The 16,303-nt window shown below is 44.2% G+C and overlaps 6 protein-coding genes and 1 non-coding gene across 7 annotated transcripts; 1 reads left to right on the top strand and 6 right to left on the bottom strand.

The window, feature by feature from the left end:
• Positions 1–3,983: 3,983 nt before the first annotated feature.
• BT62DRAFT_t19 lies at positions 3,984–4,076 on the bottom strand. Its single transcript has one exon. It is a non-coding gene; the product is annotated as a tRNA-Gly (tRNA).
• Positions 4,077–5,266: 1,190 nt separating this feature from the next.
• Positions 5,267–6,116, bottom strand: BT62DRAFT_925865 (uncharacterized protein; the record flags this gene model as incomplete). Its single annotated transcript, XM_043184898.1, has 1 exon — positions 5,267–6,116. Exon 1 carries the CDS (start codon positions 6,074–6,076, stop codon positions 5,267–5,269), a length of 810 nt encoding a protein of 269 aa, XP_043045189.1. The 5' UTR covers positions 6,077–6,116.
• Positions 6,117–8,854: 2,738 nt separating this feature from the next.
• BT62DRAFT_872613 (uncharacterized protein) lies at positions 8,855–9,339 on the bottom strand (the record flags this gene model as incomplete). The annotated part of the gene is made up of 2 exons (XM_043182529.1): positions 8,855–9,103; positions 9,157–9,339. Coding segments are annotated over 2 exons (432 nt in total), but the record flags the coding sequence as incomplete, so codon positions are not given.
• Positions 9,340–10,554: 1,215 nt separating this feature from the next.
• BT62DRAFT_999358 (uncharacterized protein) lies at positions 10,555–10,881 on the top strand (the record flags this gene model as incomplete). Its single annotated transcript, XM_043190799.1, has 1 exon — positions 10,555–10,881. The coding sequence occupies one exon, from the start codon at positions 10,555–10,557 to the stop codon at positions 10,879–10,881; it is 327 nt and encodes a 108-aa protein (XP_043045187.1).
• Positions 10,882–11,172: 291 nt separating this feature from the next.
• Positions 11,173–11,959, bottom strand: BT62DRAFT_999357 (uncharacterized protein; the record flags this gene model as incomplete). The annotated part of the gene is made up of 4 exons (XM_043190798.1): positions 11,173–11,251; positions 11,308–11,649; positions 11,709–11,810; positions 11,868–11,959. The coding sequence occupies 4 exons, from the start codon at positions 11,957–11,959 to the stop codon at positions 11,173–11,175; spliced, it is 615 nt and encodes a 204-aa protein (XP_043045186.1).
• Positions 11,960–14,162: 2,203 nt separating this feature from the next.
• On the bottom strand, positions 14,163–15,284 carry BT62DRAFT_1070928 (uncharacterized protein; the record flags this gene model as incomplete). The annotated part of the gene is made up of 5 exons (XM_043178707.1): positions 14,163–14,693; positions 14,735–14,816; positions 14,860–14,913; positions 14,962–15,087; positions 15,139–15,284. 5 exons carry the CDS (start codon positions 15,282–15,284, stop codon positions 14,259–14,261), a joined length of 843 nt encoding a protein of 280 aa, XP_043045185.1. The 3' UTR covers positions 14,163–14,258.
• Positions 15,285–15,702: 418 nt separating this feature from the next.
• Positions 15,703–16,283, bottom strand: BT62DRAFT_999355 (uncharacterized protein; the record flags this gene model as incomplete). Its single annotated transcript, XM_043190797.1, has 4 exons — positions 15,703–15,785; positions 15,837–16,137; positions 16,194–16,203; positions 16,273–16,283. The coding sequence occupies 4 exons, from the start codon at positions 16,281–16,283 to the stop codon at positions 15,703–15,705; spliced, it is 405 nt and encodes a 134-aa protein (XP_043045184.1).
• Between the last annotated feature and the right edge of the window lie 20 nt (positions 16,284–16,303).

Here is a 16,303-nt window from a genome sequence, read left to right as displayed (position 1 = left end):
TTCCAACGATCACTGCCACAGCCTCAAAGGCGCGGTGCGGCTGGGAAGTCCGGCCCGAATACTTGTTTACGTGTGGATCCGATCTTCAATCGAGAGGCCTAAAACTAGGCTTAAGCGAAGGGGCACGTTGTTGTGGCAAGTTTTGGTGTTTTTTTTTTCAGATGTCTTCTGGGATGCAGACTTCTCCACGCCATGTACGCGAGACACTGCGGAAGAATCGATGTAGGTCAGGACGGATTCTCGGACTCAATGAACAGGGCAAATGATATCTCCGGAACGGACAGCCTAACACTGCCAATCTGATCAGGGGTAAATTAGAATGCACGGTAAAAAAAGAAATATTATATTCACTACGTTGTCTGTCTTTGAGATTGCTTAGGGGAAGGCACGACATCGTGCTGGGGGCTGCTATATTCCTGCGTACAGCCGACCACCACTGTCCATTTTCACCGCCGTTGTATGCTCCGTCCTGTGCCCGTGTTTGCTGTATGAGGGGAGAGCCCGTCTGTTCCACACTGCTCGCAGCGCAGATCTAACGGCCGTTTCAGAGGCTGGGAAAATCAGGCCGAGTTACACGCCATAGGACTTCCTACTTGTTTCCATCATGCTGCGGATATTGTCCTTGTCCCTCGAAGATTAAGATGGATCCCGGGCTGTGTCATAGAAATTGTATCCAAAACACTGGCAGACTAGGATAGCTGTGCTATCAGTGACATTAAGCGATGGATGTAATAAATTACTGTTGGATGGACAAGTAATACTCCCCGAATGTTGACAAGAGAAATCATGAAAGACGGGAATTGTCCACGTGGACTTAGTGACCGCTTAACCCTAAGTTCGGGTTGGATTCTGACTCTAGGTCTGTAGGTCTAGGTCGAACTGACGACATCAGAGGGGTCTTCCTTGGTTTCCAGGTGGTTGACAACTGCACGAAGGAAACCACCGATGCAAGAGCATTAATTCAGGACACAAGCAATGTACAGCAGTCCACTGACAGGGCCAACCCAAATCATAACGAATCTTTGTGCTGTGAAGGGAGCAGGCAAATCGTCACGGTAGCCTTAGAAAAAAGATACAATCATACGACGGCTGTTCTTGCATATGCAGTCGTGTAACAGTTTCGCCGAGCCTGGCGCTATATGTGCAACCAGGCAGAAGACATTGCTTCACATTCTATATGGTTCCATAGTCTGTGAATGCAAATTCATGAGCTCCTGTACAAAATACACATAGAGAGTGGACTTTTTTTCCCTTGTGCCTGAAGATGATAGTTACTAATGTCTTCTGTCTTTTCCTTGTTTGTGGTCACAACTTTTTGGGAAGCAAGTCACTAAGATCACTGTATTAGTTCCAGAATAAAAGATAGAAGTAACTCCCATCTGGACCCATTTTCTTCAAGTTTCAATGAGTGCTCGAAACTCTGCACTTTATGGTAAACATGGCCCTATAATCTAATTCTGGGAACGTTTTGTGCCTCTTGATGATGAACCACCACCATCACCACCATTAATGATGGATAAAAACTCCCTTCTTGGATATTTCTAGGATCAGCATGATACACAGTGGCCATCTCATTTCATGTGTTATGTGCCATCACTCCCTATCACCACCACTGACGATGATAAAGACAATTCCCTCCTGGATATATGGCAATGTATTTTGTGCTTTTCTGCGGCGGTTCTTGGACTATTGAACATTCATTCAGCCTGATGCTTATTGCCATGGATTTCCTATGCACTGGTTGGTATGCACATTTTCCTTATGTTTTCTTCACCATTTTGAGCTACCTCCAGCTAGTCTCAATCATATTATCAACCTCTTGCATTGGGTATATTCAGATTGTGGTCATGACCTTTGTCTAGGTATGTGCACTTTTCATCTTTTGGGACTGTTTCCCTATCCATACATGTACTAGACCATTCTGTCTTTTATGGGAGGGTGCAGAACATTCTGTTGTTCAGATTTATGGTTGGTATATGCATTGAACTAGACCTAATATGTAACTGTCCAGCATTTTCTTGCATATCCTGACAATGCATAGACTGGACTGATATTGAGGCTCTCTTACTCCTGACCCCAAGACAAAGGCCACCATCATCTCATGGAAATTGATCCTTGACATTTCAAGGATAAGCAGAAACTATAACCCCCATTGAAAGAGGCATTGCCTTTAAAGATCATGCTTCTATATTAGGCTTTGCCAAGTACTTTGGTATGTTCTTTAGCTGAAGGTTGTCTTGCCAATGTTGACCTCAATATACCACAGTGTTCCCAGTCAAAATGATGAAAGGAAAGAGCTGATGAAGGTGGAGTTGCTGAAGTGCATTTCATGCTGCCTTCATTCGCTCTGTTTCTTGATCCTCATTTTAGAGCACAAGCTGGTGCTCTCATGATACCAGTTTTCCTTGTGGCATCTTTCTAAATACATTATCACTGTTGCCAGTACTGGGATGGTACCTTGGTCACCAGTGAGTCCAAGACTCATCATGGACCTCAGTGGTGCAGACACTCTCTGCCTCTGGGTGTAACAATAAGGATTACTGTCATTCCACCAACTCTTCTGCCCTTATGAGCTGTTTCAAGTGAGAAGAAGTTATGTCTCCTTGCACTGAAGAAAGTGATTCCCAGTGTTGTTAAGCAAGAGGATCTCTTCATCACTGCAAAGCTATAGAACACCACTCAAAGCCTGAATTGGTGGAGAAGGAACTGTATATCACTATGAAAGAAGCAAGGACTGGATTACTTGGATTTGTATCATGTCTAACTTATGATCACCCAATCTCAGACCAGGAATTGATGGTCATGCAGAGGGCCATTGGCCTATCACTTTTGCACCATGGGATAAGATTAGGAGATTGGAACCTCCCAGTCCAGAAAACACAAACTTCATGGAGCTTGATCTGGAAAGAACAATCATTGAAACTTGGAAAGCAATAATCACACTCCCAACATCCAAAGTCCACTGGAGTGGTTGGTCTCTGACTTCAAGCAGGTGAAACTCAGTAAGAAGGACTATAAAAGGATTTCTAGTCTCTGTGCAAAGGAGCACACAAGGTTTGCTGTTTGCTCTTACCCCATTGACATGCTCTTGATATGATGCATAGATTCAATATAATCTATGCCTACTCTAAACCCAACTGGAATGTCAATGCTTCAATGAGGCTGAGGAGCAGTTGGCCAAGTACAAGCTGAATCTTCAAATCTAATAGGATAATGGTGGTAGAAAAGAAGTCAAATAATATGAATTTTGATGTATCCCAACTTTTAGTTGCTATCTTGGATTCCCTTGATATGATGTTATCATGATTAGTATGGTTACTTCCAAACAGCAGTATCAGTATACTGTATAAAATCTGCACCATTCCATACCTATTCTGTTTCTTTTTCAAATCTCTCACTTGGTACACATAGATTGATGAGATGCAGTTATCATCATCATAACTCATCAAATTTGATTGAACTCTGAAACTTCCAAGTCCAAGTATACTAGAGAAATCAAGACAACCAATGTATTGAATTAAACTTCTATTATAAATTGCTGCAAAATCCTGGAGACACACTCTGAAGTCATGTAGTGTCACACTGTTATTGAATGTCATGCCTGTTAGATATTTCATAACTGAACAGTGAAGGGTTCACATGGAATTTTAGCACTTAGCTATCAATAAGATTCATGAGCAACTAGCAGAAGCAAAAGTGATCCATTAGCAATCAAGTGCATTAGCAGGGAATCAAACCCCAAACATGACAAGATAATGCCATATGTATCTTCACATGTTAACCATTACATCACTGATGCACAGAGTTCCATCTTGGGAGGCTTTTAACAATTACCTTCTTGCAGTCTTTGTTAGAAATCACAAGAGGGTTAGAGCAAAAGGCTCGCATGTTTCTTTAGCTATTAATAAAGAATAAGAATAGGTAATCAGTTAACAAGAAACAAGAAAGATTCATGAGAAAAAGCCTGGTGTTTAATCACAGAATGCATCAACGGAGAATTGAACCCCGAATGCGGCCACAGTACCATATTTTTCGTACATGGGAAAACCACATGTTAACCATCATACCACTGATGCGCGCAGATGATGTCGGAAAGCTTCTAATGAGGACTTCTTAGAGCCTTTCATAGCTAACATTGGAAAGTGTGAAACTGAGAATGTCAGGGTAACAGAAAGAGGACGACACACGGACAAGATTTGAAGCAGTCATAACGTGCATAAAACTATGAAAGGTATTCTCAACACCCAGAGATTGCCCGACCTTAACTGTCCTGTCCAAGAAACGGGAAACACACTTATCGCAGGGATTCGTGCTCCCCTGGCATGCACTATCTGTCGCTTTGGACTAGTGAATAGCTCCATGCCGGTTCCTATGGCAAATTCAAGTAGCGCAAGCTAACGCTGATCGCATTTCGCAGAACAAACCTCATTTTCCAAAGCGTCTACCGAGACCAATAGTGGTCGAAATCGCTGTTCAAATGCCGGACAGAGCCCAAGTGAACGCGAGGAGGCCCTGTTTAAATGTCACAGAAGCGGAATATCCGACAGAGAAATTCGAAAGATTTTTAACATGACGATTTGGCTTCCAAGGACAACATAGCAACTCCCCAATATCGAGCCAACTAGGGAGAAGCTTGGACATGAAGACTCGATGTTCTGGGAAAAGCATGAATATATAAAGCACCTGTGGTATGGTTACTCGAAAGGGAAAGAAAGAATAAGAAAAAATAAGCTGTCACTTTGAAAGTACGGGGACAGGAACGGCAAGCTCAGCTGTCAAGCATACCGCCCAGCCAAATGGCATGTATCATGGATCTTTTAGGACCATGATCCTGGACATGTTCCCATGCGCGATCCTGCGGTTCCCTTAGCATGTCCTGAAAATTGTGAAGTTACAAATCAGATATGTTGCTGATACTCTAGCGACAAGCCCGGAATTATGTGCAATGTAGAATACTGAACGGAAACAATGTAGGATTTGAGGTTCAGTATGTAATAAAAACTACTGGACGAAGCCCATCGGTAGTTTGTATAGAGGATCATGTTGCAACGATGCCCGCTACCTTTGGTACATGTATACCATTACATGCCGAAGAATGGACTTTGTGCTTTTATTAGCATTGGCGACGCCAAGGAAAAAGAATGAGCATCTGGTACATCCATGGTAACATTGGGAGCTTCTTCGTTACCGTGTTGCAAGTATGCTATGGAAGAATACCTCAGGGAAAATCAAAACGATTAACGAATCTCTCTAACCGAACTCGTCTTTATATCGTATCCGGCAAATCAGCCAAACACTTCCTCACTCTCTCCATCACCTCCAATCTATCATATACCGCCATTCCACATCCAGCACATTTCACCTCCGAACATGCCAGCATTTCCGGCCACTCCTCAACCTCCAACGAACAAAGCCTATCCCCCGACGACTTCGCATCCATTTCCCAGAACATCTTCCACACAAGCGCCGTCCACGCCGACCCGTCGACAGACTCACCACACCCCTTACAACTCGCGTCCCATGCCATACCCATCTGAAACTCATCCCTCCGCTTCCGGTGCAGCTTGAACAACTTGACCAACGACCGCGTCGGGATCCGCTGCAGCGCCTCCTGGTACTGCTCCTCGTGGAGAGACAAGGATAGAGTATGTTTCGACGCGAGCTCCGCTTCCTCCTCCCACCCAAATCTAGTTGCTATCGCATACACCCGGAGTGGTTCTCTCAGGAACACGGGGGCAGTGATAGATGCGCGTATAATGTCCACCGCACTTCTGGCTCCCCAGGCATCAGCTAGGCTGAGCACACCCTCGAGGTCATCAAATTTGCGCCAAGGCGGGATCTCGAGCCCGCTGATAATACGTAGCAGTCGCTCCAAGACAACATCGTGTTCATGGATGGGGATCGGCTCGCTGTCTCGTCCGAAAGTGAAGGAGCTCGAAGCGAAGAACGCGGTCGACCTTCGCAAGACGAATGATGGCAGTCGGTATAAAGTATCGTCTAGCGAAGATAGAACGGCGTCGGCGCCTGGAGTATTGAAGGTCGGATGACATCTGGCTGCGAAGTCTTGAGAAACCATCGTGGACGCAGTGAAGGAAGAAGAGAAGACTGCCTGGCGCTTACGCAGGGTGAGCATGTGTTGATGGCCCCGTTGCCGCATGATCGCTTCGGTAATCCGAGTCGCATCAACATGATCATACGCGTTGGCTTCAGGGAGATAAAAGAAGAGACATTCGTTACACAGAGACCCTGTAGACATAACTACACAGAATTATACGCGTTAGAAGTCAAGCATTATAAGTGAACGGAATATCGAACACACAGCGTGAACCCGTTGCAAGAGGGCCGAAACTTGGATCCAATGTCGGAATATCCGAATTGCAATCCAATCGGTGTTTCTGTGTGCTCGTAAGCAGAGTGAGTCCCTGTATTATCGTCGATTCGAGCAACGCGCCTGACAAAGAATCTCAGAATGAGAGCATCGAGAGGCTGTCATACCTTTGCTATGCATCCGATCCTTCACATGGCCGTCAAGGGGCCTGAAACGTGTGAAATTCAAAAGAAATGGGAAATATGAACCACATACTCCTAAGAGACATGCAAAGGCTTTTTTGCATACTGACTTTTCCATCTGATGGCAATTCTTATTTGCCTGCTACTGAACAGGCAATTGTGAAAGCACATGTTATACCAGAGGAGGACAACTGTCTTCACATATCCAACAAGCTCACCAGCTGTTTCTAGCCTGGGTCTGTCAGAATAGATGGTACCTTTTCAGTCAACTTCAGCAAAGACTTTAGCATCATTAACATGCATTCACATTTCTGGCCTTGCATTGGGGGTTCCATTAATATTCTAACACAATTATTGTGGAACTATGCTATTGGAGTGGCTAGGGAGACCTGTTGGGCAGGAAATTTATCATTATTAGGTCTCAAACAGTTAAATCAGCACTTTAGTCTGTTCATAACAGTTGTAAGAGTTTTTAGAGATTGAAAACTTTCTGATGTGAATATTTCCTCTGCAATCATATATACTAACATGTACTTTTGATGTCATGAATGCATTGGTAAGAACACAAATGATCATCAATAAAACACAAATCAACACAAGCAAATGCATGCATGAAAATGTAAAATGGAAAATTCATCTAGTATATAAAAAAGAAAATAAGCAAGTCACAATGGCAAAGTCATCAACAAGAATAAAGCTAAGCCCCACTCAGCACTAGAGCACTAATAAGTGCCTAAGTCAACCTTACCCACATATTGAACTTTGTTTTATCATGTGTGATTTAAACAACAAAGTCAACAATGTTCATTCAACATGTAAGAGGAGATATAAGATGAGTGGGAATGGGGTATATAGGGGGGGGGGGTACACAACACAACTGGGGATAGACAGAGAAGGATAGATGAACAATGGGTATAGATGAGTGGAGAGGAGAATAAATAGTATGTGGTGAAGTTGTAAGGGTCTGAAGAATAAGAAGCTACAGTAAAGATGTGTCAATGCCTACTAAATACCACTCAAAATTGGCAAGCATGTCTGATAGTCCAGTAAACTATGTCAAGTCATATGGAATCTGAACATGAAGGCCATCAATTGCATGAGGAGAGAGAGTAAAGAAATGAGACAAACTGAAATGACAAGTCCACTAGTCCAAGCCTTAGACATCAAGTATGAAAAGACAAGATGAAAAATAAAGATAAACCTAAACAGCAATCCACCAGCAGTCAAAGCATTCATCTGCACTAACAAACAAGCAATAGATAAAGGAGCATAGAAGAAAGAAAAGAAGTCACAGAAAAAAATGGTCTTTGATGTCATTATTGATATCAAGATGCTTAGACAATTGTTATGATTTTTTATGTTTATTTATCTTATCTGGCACCTAGCTTATCATTAAGCACTTAGGATTGTGGGATAATTGCCATATGATGGAGATGGACACAATAGGTAAACCATGACAATAATATCAAAGATGCCTTAACAACAGACAACATCCATTTGTTTCATATCTGACAATCAGACACCATAGTGTCACAATGCAGAGAGCCATAATAGTACAGGAACTGTATTTATTATTACAGACAAGTATATAAGTATGATAGCTCTTGCTGTAATACTCCAGCTTCAAGCTAAAGTTTATTCATACCACTTATCTCTCTCAAGCTTGTTCTGTGAATGCCTGGTTTGCACCAAGTTGAACACATAATAGTGGACTCTAATGTGACTATACAAACTCAATGCAGCATTAGTTTATCATGTGTTCTAGTCATGTGTTGAGCAGGTCTAACAGGCCAAGAGTGGAAGTGAGAGGACTAATGACATTGTTAGACCCAAAGTGCACATGACTTAAACATGTGATAAACTGATGCTGTATTGTCTTCATACAGTCACATCAGTTCACTATATGTGTTATATAGCCAATGTATTCCAAGACATTTAGACAAGTTAGGGTCAAGAGAAGATGATATAGAATAAACTTTAGCTTGAAGCTGGGTATCTACAGCAAGAGCTAAGCTACTTATATACATTTTGCCTTTTGATAAATATAGTCCTATTAATTGTGCATCTCTGTGCTATAGTCCTTGTCACCTCTGGTTGTTGGGGGTGGAACAATGAGGTATTGTCTACCATTGAGACACTATCACTGTTTACAGAATAATAGTGTGGCTTATTGTGATTGTATAATCATCCCATGCCTATCTGTAAGTGCCTGTGATTAGATAGATGCTCTGATAAGATAAGATAAAAGATAAAATAAATTGAAAAAATTGTAACATCCATTGACAAGTGAGTCCAGATCACTGACAGGTTCAAGAAGCTGAGGACTAGCCTCACATGTATAGAAGGACTCACAGAAGTCAACATCAACATCAGTGATCTGATAGTCCTTGAGAAGGGCTAGAATGTCCTGAGCTGCATCATGGGCAGCTGTGGCAGAGGTAGACTCAGAGATGACACCAATCCAAATAGTGACAGGACCAATAACTGGTTTCTTAGCCTGTACTGTTTCTTCATCAGCATCTTTTTCATCCTCAGATAGTTCATTGAACTGGGCCATCTTGAAACGAACAACATCTATTGTTGTAAAGTGGATCTAAAAATCCTAATTAGCAAATTCTATAATATGATAAATATCTATTAACTGACTGTATGAGCATCTAAAACTTTAACAACCTTCCAGCCCAAGTCATTGTTCCAGACTGTTATAATCAGATGGTTGTAGACTGGGCGCAGCTCTTTCAAACAGTGATAGGCTTCAGGTCCTCTGGGTGGGAACCACTTTTTGCCTGTGCGGTAAAGCAATGTGGGCCCAGAATGAAGGCCTGCATAGTAGAATTCAGCCTCTTCCTTGGAGACAGCATGCACATCAGAAGTGTAGGAAGTAGTGCTGCACATGGTATCACTGCCAAGGTCCAGAGAGGAGAAGGTTGATGTAGCAGTGGTTGGGGAGATAGTAGGGTCCTGGTCAACAGAGCTCTGAGCCTCCTCCATGTAGCTCCTAGCAAAGTGAATGTAATCCTCAACAACTTCAGCAGAAAGCATTGAATGAAGAGAGGGAAAATAAGATGGTTAGTATGAGACAATCATAAAGAAACTAAGGGACAGACTGATAAATGATTCAAAAGATCAAAAATGAGCTGAGTGACTTCACTGTGTAGTGTAGAGAGATGTTCAGTGAGGGACTGAAGAGAGGCCAAAGAGCTCCATTATATATCCATTGCCGTCTGAGACTTGTCTCAAATTCGCCCTCCGTGATGATGATGTAAGCTAAAACTGTGTGGTGTAAACTCCTCAAAATGGAAACCATCTCGCGATCCCCGAATCTTCCGCCGTTTCCTCCAAAATATTATTTATTTTAAGTACATAGAGTGATAATTTGCAGATAAATAAATTCTATTTTGACCTAGCCACTTATAATTAAATGGATGCTCTGCAAAGGGAAATTAGTCCTAGTGAATCATTTGGTGACACCAAGGAAGCTGAGAGCTCATAAATAATTTAAATGGGTGTAAAGACACTAAATGAAGGCAGATTCAATGAAATCCCTCGTAAGACACAGCCACCAATTACAGTCTAACTTCGGCCTTTACCTCCATCCCCCTTTCTAATGTTCCGGGAGCCATCTGAAACCATTTTCCTAGACATCAAGTTTCATACAGTGCATTTCCAGTCAGTCAGCAAATTTTGGAGCTGTGACTTCTTGGTGAAAAGGAGATTAATATATATCCTACTGTTATTGAACTAACCATTTCTAAGGATGTCACAGAAGATGTGTGATATTCTAAGCTTGCAGAATTTCATCCAGTGGGGACACTCTACCCAGGATGATCGATGAGACAGAACTCTCACCACCAAGGCCAGGGTGGATCATGAAAATGTGGAGCATCATCAGATATAAAATGCAGGGACAACGATGCCTGTAATCACATAAATCATCTCTACAACTGCTGTTGAACAGTGGCAAATGTACTGCCTGCAAAAATACCTGCCCAGACGATCGAGGAAGCATGGGCCTTTCCTCTTACACCCGTCGAACGTCTCCGGATGGCAACATCATCCCTTCTCGTCAGCAAATCGTTTGCTTGGGAATTTACTCATGTGTACTGCACTGACATACACATCTTCACTCATTTCCACCTTAACCACATCATCGGCCGTACCCTACAACGAGACACCATAGCCTTCCGGTCCGTCGACGCTTCATTTTCGCCGTCGAAGTTCTGCCGGTCCATCTCCTTCGTCCTCGAAGTCGATATCCACCTCCATCCCAAAGCGCACCCAGCATGGTCAGATATCCACGATCTTATGCCAGTACTTCAAAATTTATTCCCCAACGTCTCGCAGACATCGGTGAACAACAACTGGTGGTAAAACGACGCTGAACTCGCGTGGCTGCAGTTACCGGAACAAATAACCGAGTTGGATATCATGTATACATATAGCACAGTGCTCACACAGGAGCATCTGGAGAAGAAGACAATGTTGGACATTGTTCTCCACAGGCCTTTCCCGGAGTCAAAAAGTTGACAAGCCACTGAAGTCTGGAAGTGTATCGATGGTTTAGAATCACGCAGACATACACTTTGAGGGGAAATGTACCCGCTTGCTGTGAACAAGTTCCCTAGTCGCTTGGGTGGCCAAAAATATCAGCAAAAATGTCCCTCAAACAGCAGCAGCTCCCGAATGGTTGCCTCCATTATGACACACTCTCGCAGCAGTCGGACGAATGAAGAACGGCCACCTCGGTAAGAAAACGCATCAGTGAACTACAAAGATCACCAGGCAAAGAGAACTCACGACTGAGGAACAGAGCATGCAATTGAGTTTATAACGCGTTCATGCCTCATGAGAATAGCGAAAAAGATATTCGCCACCGCGACCAGTGCAGTCTGATAGCTGCGGATTGCGTACGAAATGAAGATACCCATGTCCGTTAAGAACGCGACTGAGAATAGGCGGCGGTAAATAGAGAAGGCCTGTAACCGTAGGTTGCGTACGAGGTGCGGCTGAGTCTCTTCGGGCATTTCATCCTCTTCGTAGCTATCCCATGGGTTGACTTGTTTTTCAGCATCGATGGTTATAGTGGACTTTTCGGGAGAGTGGTGAACGGTGGGACAGTTCGGCGACGAAGAGGTGCTGCTGGAAGCCGGACGGGTCAGTGCGGCTGTATGTGTGGTGGAATGTATTGTGAGGCTGACTGGGGAAACGATGTTTCCATTTTGGGGCAGATGTCGAAAATAAGGTTTTCGATGGTCTGAAATTCCAAGACGCAACGTAGGGCAGGGGAGAGGCTTCTGCTCCTAGGAAACGTCGTCATTCAGATGAACTAGATGTTTCATGTGAAAGAAGGTTGAAACGTGGAAGGATAACGTCCGAATGGTCGAGGTGGTCCGGTCGGCGGTTCGATTCCCCACAGAAATTCATTGTAGATCTGTGATATACCTGTCATTTTCGTTACGGAAGTGGAAAGGTAGGAGATCCATGCGTTAAATAATAAGGTGTGATACTCATTCGGTAACAATACTTCCCAGCAAAGGAATTCGGTCCGCTTTCCGCTGAAGATAATGATCCAAAAGTCAGCAAGGAAGAAACACAAGAATTTCAGGAGAGTTTTGGTCTTTGAATCCCTCATTCACTCTAGAAGGAAAAAAAAATCAGGAGGGAGAGGTCTTTCCTACAGGAGACATCGTTTTATAGGCCAAAAATGAAATGTTTTATAGTCAATCTTCCTGCTCCCGCACGATACCTATATGTGATTGTAATTGGGTCCATCTTGTAAAAAATCCTTCAAATATTAAGAGATCCATTTATGTCAGGCAAAAAATTACCATGTGAAGGAATAGCTGGGTGGAGCTCTAACCATAATCGGATGACGTCTAGTGGCTGTCGGGGCCACGCCAGTTTGAGGGTTCAATTTCCTATAGATGCATCTGTCAATGATGAGTTGGTTTGGTTTCGCATGGCGATCCAAAACCTGTGTTCTTTGGTCATAATTAAAGCGGGTTGCAATATCTCGGGCTATATTTGGTGTGTGCGTGTCTTGAGCGAAGGACTGAATTGTAGTGAGAGCAGCCACGTTGCTGTAGTTGTATGAGCAGGGGATGTAAGCGTGGTAGTCCTGAGATTGTCGACGGAAAGGGTAAGCACGTCGATATTTCACCTCTAAATTGTATCCTGTTACCTGATTGATTCGAAGGTACCGCCGTTGTGTACAAACCGATCTCGTTCACGAACATTGGTGACACAACAGAAGGTTACAACACCACCGGGGGGTTCTCCAGTCCCTGATGATGTTTTTGTCACGCGACCGGTAAATTTCCTTCGTCGATAGAAAGACCTGCCTTCCGTCGCACTGAAATGAATTACTAGTGTCTGATGGATTGATTGAAGACTTTGGTAAAAGAAGTCCTATATGTAGAAAAGGCATGGGCCTGTAAGTCGATATAGTATGGGTATGTAAACCATTGCTTTGGCAGCTGGCGTTGAGGAACAACGTCGGAGAAGATGCTTGGGATCATACCTTTTTTTTTATTAAAAGAAATAAAGTGCTCTGACCCCAAGTCTTGGGAAACACATCAGCGAAAGCCTAACAAGAAGGACAGTAGGGAAACCAGGGCAAAACCCGCCCAGATTCAATGGATGAGTGATTATCCGCCGGACGAAATCATGAGATTAAAGGTAATAAATTTGTACCATTTGAGAAGTGCCAGCATCTAAGGCCGGTCTGAGCGACGATGCTGAGGGTATGGATGAATGTTAAGACATGCCAACAAAGTCCTACCACAAAAAGAAAGAGGTTAGTTGTATTCTTATAGCGAGAATAAAACAGTCCATTGTTGCATATTCTATGTCGCGCAAGGCAAACCACTGAAATTAAAGGCCCTGAAAAATGAATTCGACGATGCGGTCGCATTCCTTCCCAGACTATTTCTTGGTTTATTCTTTTGCACTGTGCTTGCTCGCGGCCTCCACTCTCAACGATGAACAATCGACTGGGATCGACTTGGCTCACACTGAATCTTAATCATGGTTCGCTGAATCGGTCCCGGTGAATGTGTACATCTCCGATTTCCATATTCATACCCAAATCATAACGCTCCTCATATAGTTACTGTTGGATTTTGCTGGAAAGTTCTAGAAAGGGCAATCCGGCATCATGCCGAGAGCTGATGAGTAAGCTCGAGAGAAAGAGAAAGTTGTAGTAAATTCTAGATACAAGCCTGGAGAGTACAAATACAAGCTCTGTAGGAGCTGTAGAATAACAAATTCATACCTTCTGGCCTTACCAGCCTGGAGTCTACCCTGCGCAACACCGAGGATTTCCAACAGTTACCATCCCAAAATAATACCTTTGCAAACAGGAACTGACCGATACCTGCCTTACAAGATGAATGACGAAGAAACATAGGTTCCGAAGCTAATCCGCAAGTGCCTCATCAGTTCTTCTAAATCCAGATGTAGAGGAATACGATCTAGCCATTGTACAATGGGCTGTCATAGAGCGAATAGAATCAACATATAGAGTACTCTGAATAAAGACTGACAAGGGATGCACAGTAGAAAAAGACAATCGTGTAGCAGACATGATAGTACTCATGGAGATATATTTCGGCTACATGTCAACAATGGTAATCTTCCCAGACCACGTTACAAGCGCGATCCTTCCAAGGTCCTCGTCATAATCCAACGCCATCCAATTATCAAAATTATTCTAGCAGATCGTGCGAACACGGGCATTCTCGGTGTGGTTAAGCGGACTGGGGAAGACAGCAGCCACGAGGGTCTCGTAACTGTTCTGCTCCTCCCGATTGCGGTGATGGGAGTGGCCCGCTTGCCGAGGATGATGTCCGAACATCGAGTAGATCGATGGAAGGAGGATGTTTTACTGGTGAGCATTGGCGGGAAGGATGATAGGGAGTAGTGCTGGAAGGATTCATGCTGTTATCCCAGAGGGTTATGTTATTGCGGATAGGGATGGAGGTGGGGGTTGCACTGGCACCGTCGACCCAGCCAAAGGAATATTTGGAGACAAGCGTGGGTGATGGAAGGACGTAGAGAGCGATGGACTGGGCATGCAGGACGAGGTCCGTGGGCGGGGTTAAATGATTTGGAGGCAACGGGTGCGCGGCGTGTCGAGGTGTGTGCGCTCGCCGGTCTTCCAGTTGTAGATGAGCGTAGTGGAGCTGGGATCAGTTAGCGCTAAGATGTCACCAGTGAGGGTGACAAGGCGGAGGTTGATGTTGATGAAGTAGATTTCATGAAATGTTCCATCATCGTCCAAGTGCAGGAGCACAATTATCTGCGATCTATAGAAATTAGTGGTCGTTTAGCATATTAACAGGTGCTCACAATGACACCATGACACTGGCTTCAGAATCTGGGTTATCGTTAACTGTCACATCCCTGAATCCAACGTCGTTCCGGTGTGGGGATCATTTCGAGCACTTGTACGCCTCCACGATGTCCCAGATCATCAGGACTGACCGTGTCCCCTTGGATGCGGTCAGCAGCCATTTGTGCTGCCGCCCTGAGATGAATTTGATCTCTGATACAGGTGAGTCCACCAACATCACCTTGCTTGTGGGTGACAGAGAACAGTCAAGGAGCCATCATGACGCGAGTCGGTACGCGTGTCGCGTGCGCTGTTCAAGATCGATAACATCGAGGGGGAAAGGATAGTCATTGGACAGAATGTCGAGCTTGTGGGCGTTGGTCCATATGATTAGTAGCCTTGTCAGTGCGTCGAACCGTTTACACTTCTGAAAATTCAGCATCCAGGAATTAAGGCCAAAGAAAGCCTTACCTAATGAAGTCGCAGAATATCTGGAACAGAGAGAAACGCGATGGTGCAAATCAGCACATCGTCGACGAGCAGGATAAAGTTCATGCTGCTGTGGGCCGATCTCTATCTCGTGACCAAATAGTGTTTATTGCAAATTGTCCCGATTCAGATTCCAAGGGAAGGGATCATTTTCAGAGGCCTCTGCGCGATCAGTGTGCCACGATGTTCACCATCAGCGTCCAGGTGCTCTCCGCCGGGATCTTGTTTCATGGTGTCATGGCTGTGGGGCTGGGAATGACATCAAAATGATCTATAATCGATATCAGTTTTCTTCCTTCCAGTTTTCTGTGTACCGAACGGAAAATTGCACACAGAACGTGAACGGGTCGAAACTTAGATCCAATATCGGGTTATCCGAACTGCATCCCAATCGGTGTTTGTGTCCTCGTATGTAGAGTGAGTCCTTGTATTATCGTCGATTCGAGCAACGCGCCTGACAAAGAATCTCAGAATGACGAAAAAGTCCATCAAGCGGCTGTCATACCTTTGCTACAAACGCTGTCCTTCAAATCGCCATCAAGGGACCACGTCAGAGCTGCAGGCCCGAAATTCCACGACGAACTCGAAGGATAGATGGCGTCACACGGACAATACATCAGCGCAACCATTTTGGGCAGCCACGAGAGAATGCATCTTGTCGCCACGACGTCAAATACAAGGATTACAATCCATGCAGCGAGCACGGAATGTGACCGATGGCTGGCGCTTCTCAGCCCCATTCTATAGGCCAGCATATTGTTCCTATCGTCCCATTGCTGCATCTGATCGTATTTACTGCGAGTGCTCTATTGCGGATACGCTGACTCTGGTGTCTGTAATGACCACGGATCGATTGCCAAACCATTATTGACCTAGAAGAGCACAAGCCACGCATGGAACACATCAGGAAACGGAAGATAATGAAGAGCAGTGTCACGTACCTTCTCCCCATGTACGACCCCCTTATACGCG

This window comes from Guyanagaster necrorhizus (genome assembly GCF_019112545.1).
Source record: "Guyanagaster necrorhizus MCA 3950 unplaced genomic scaffold BT62scaffold_2, whole genome shotgun sequence".
Taxonomy (NCBI): domain Eukaryota; kingdom Fungi; phylum Basidiomycota; class Agaricomycetes; order Agaricales; family Physalacriaceae; genus Guyanagaster; species Guyanagaster necrorhizus.
This window is presented reverse-complemented; position numbering and strand designations above follow the sequence as displayed.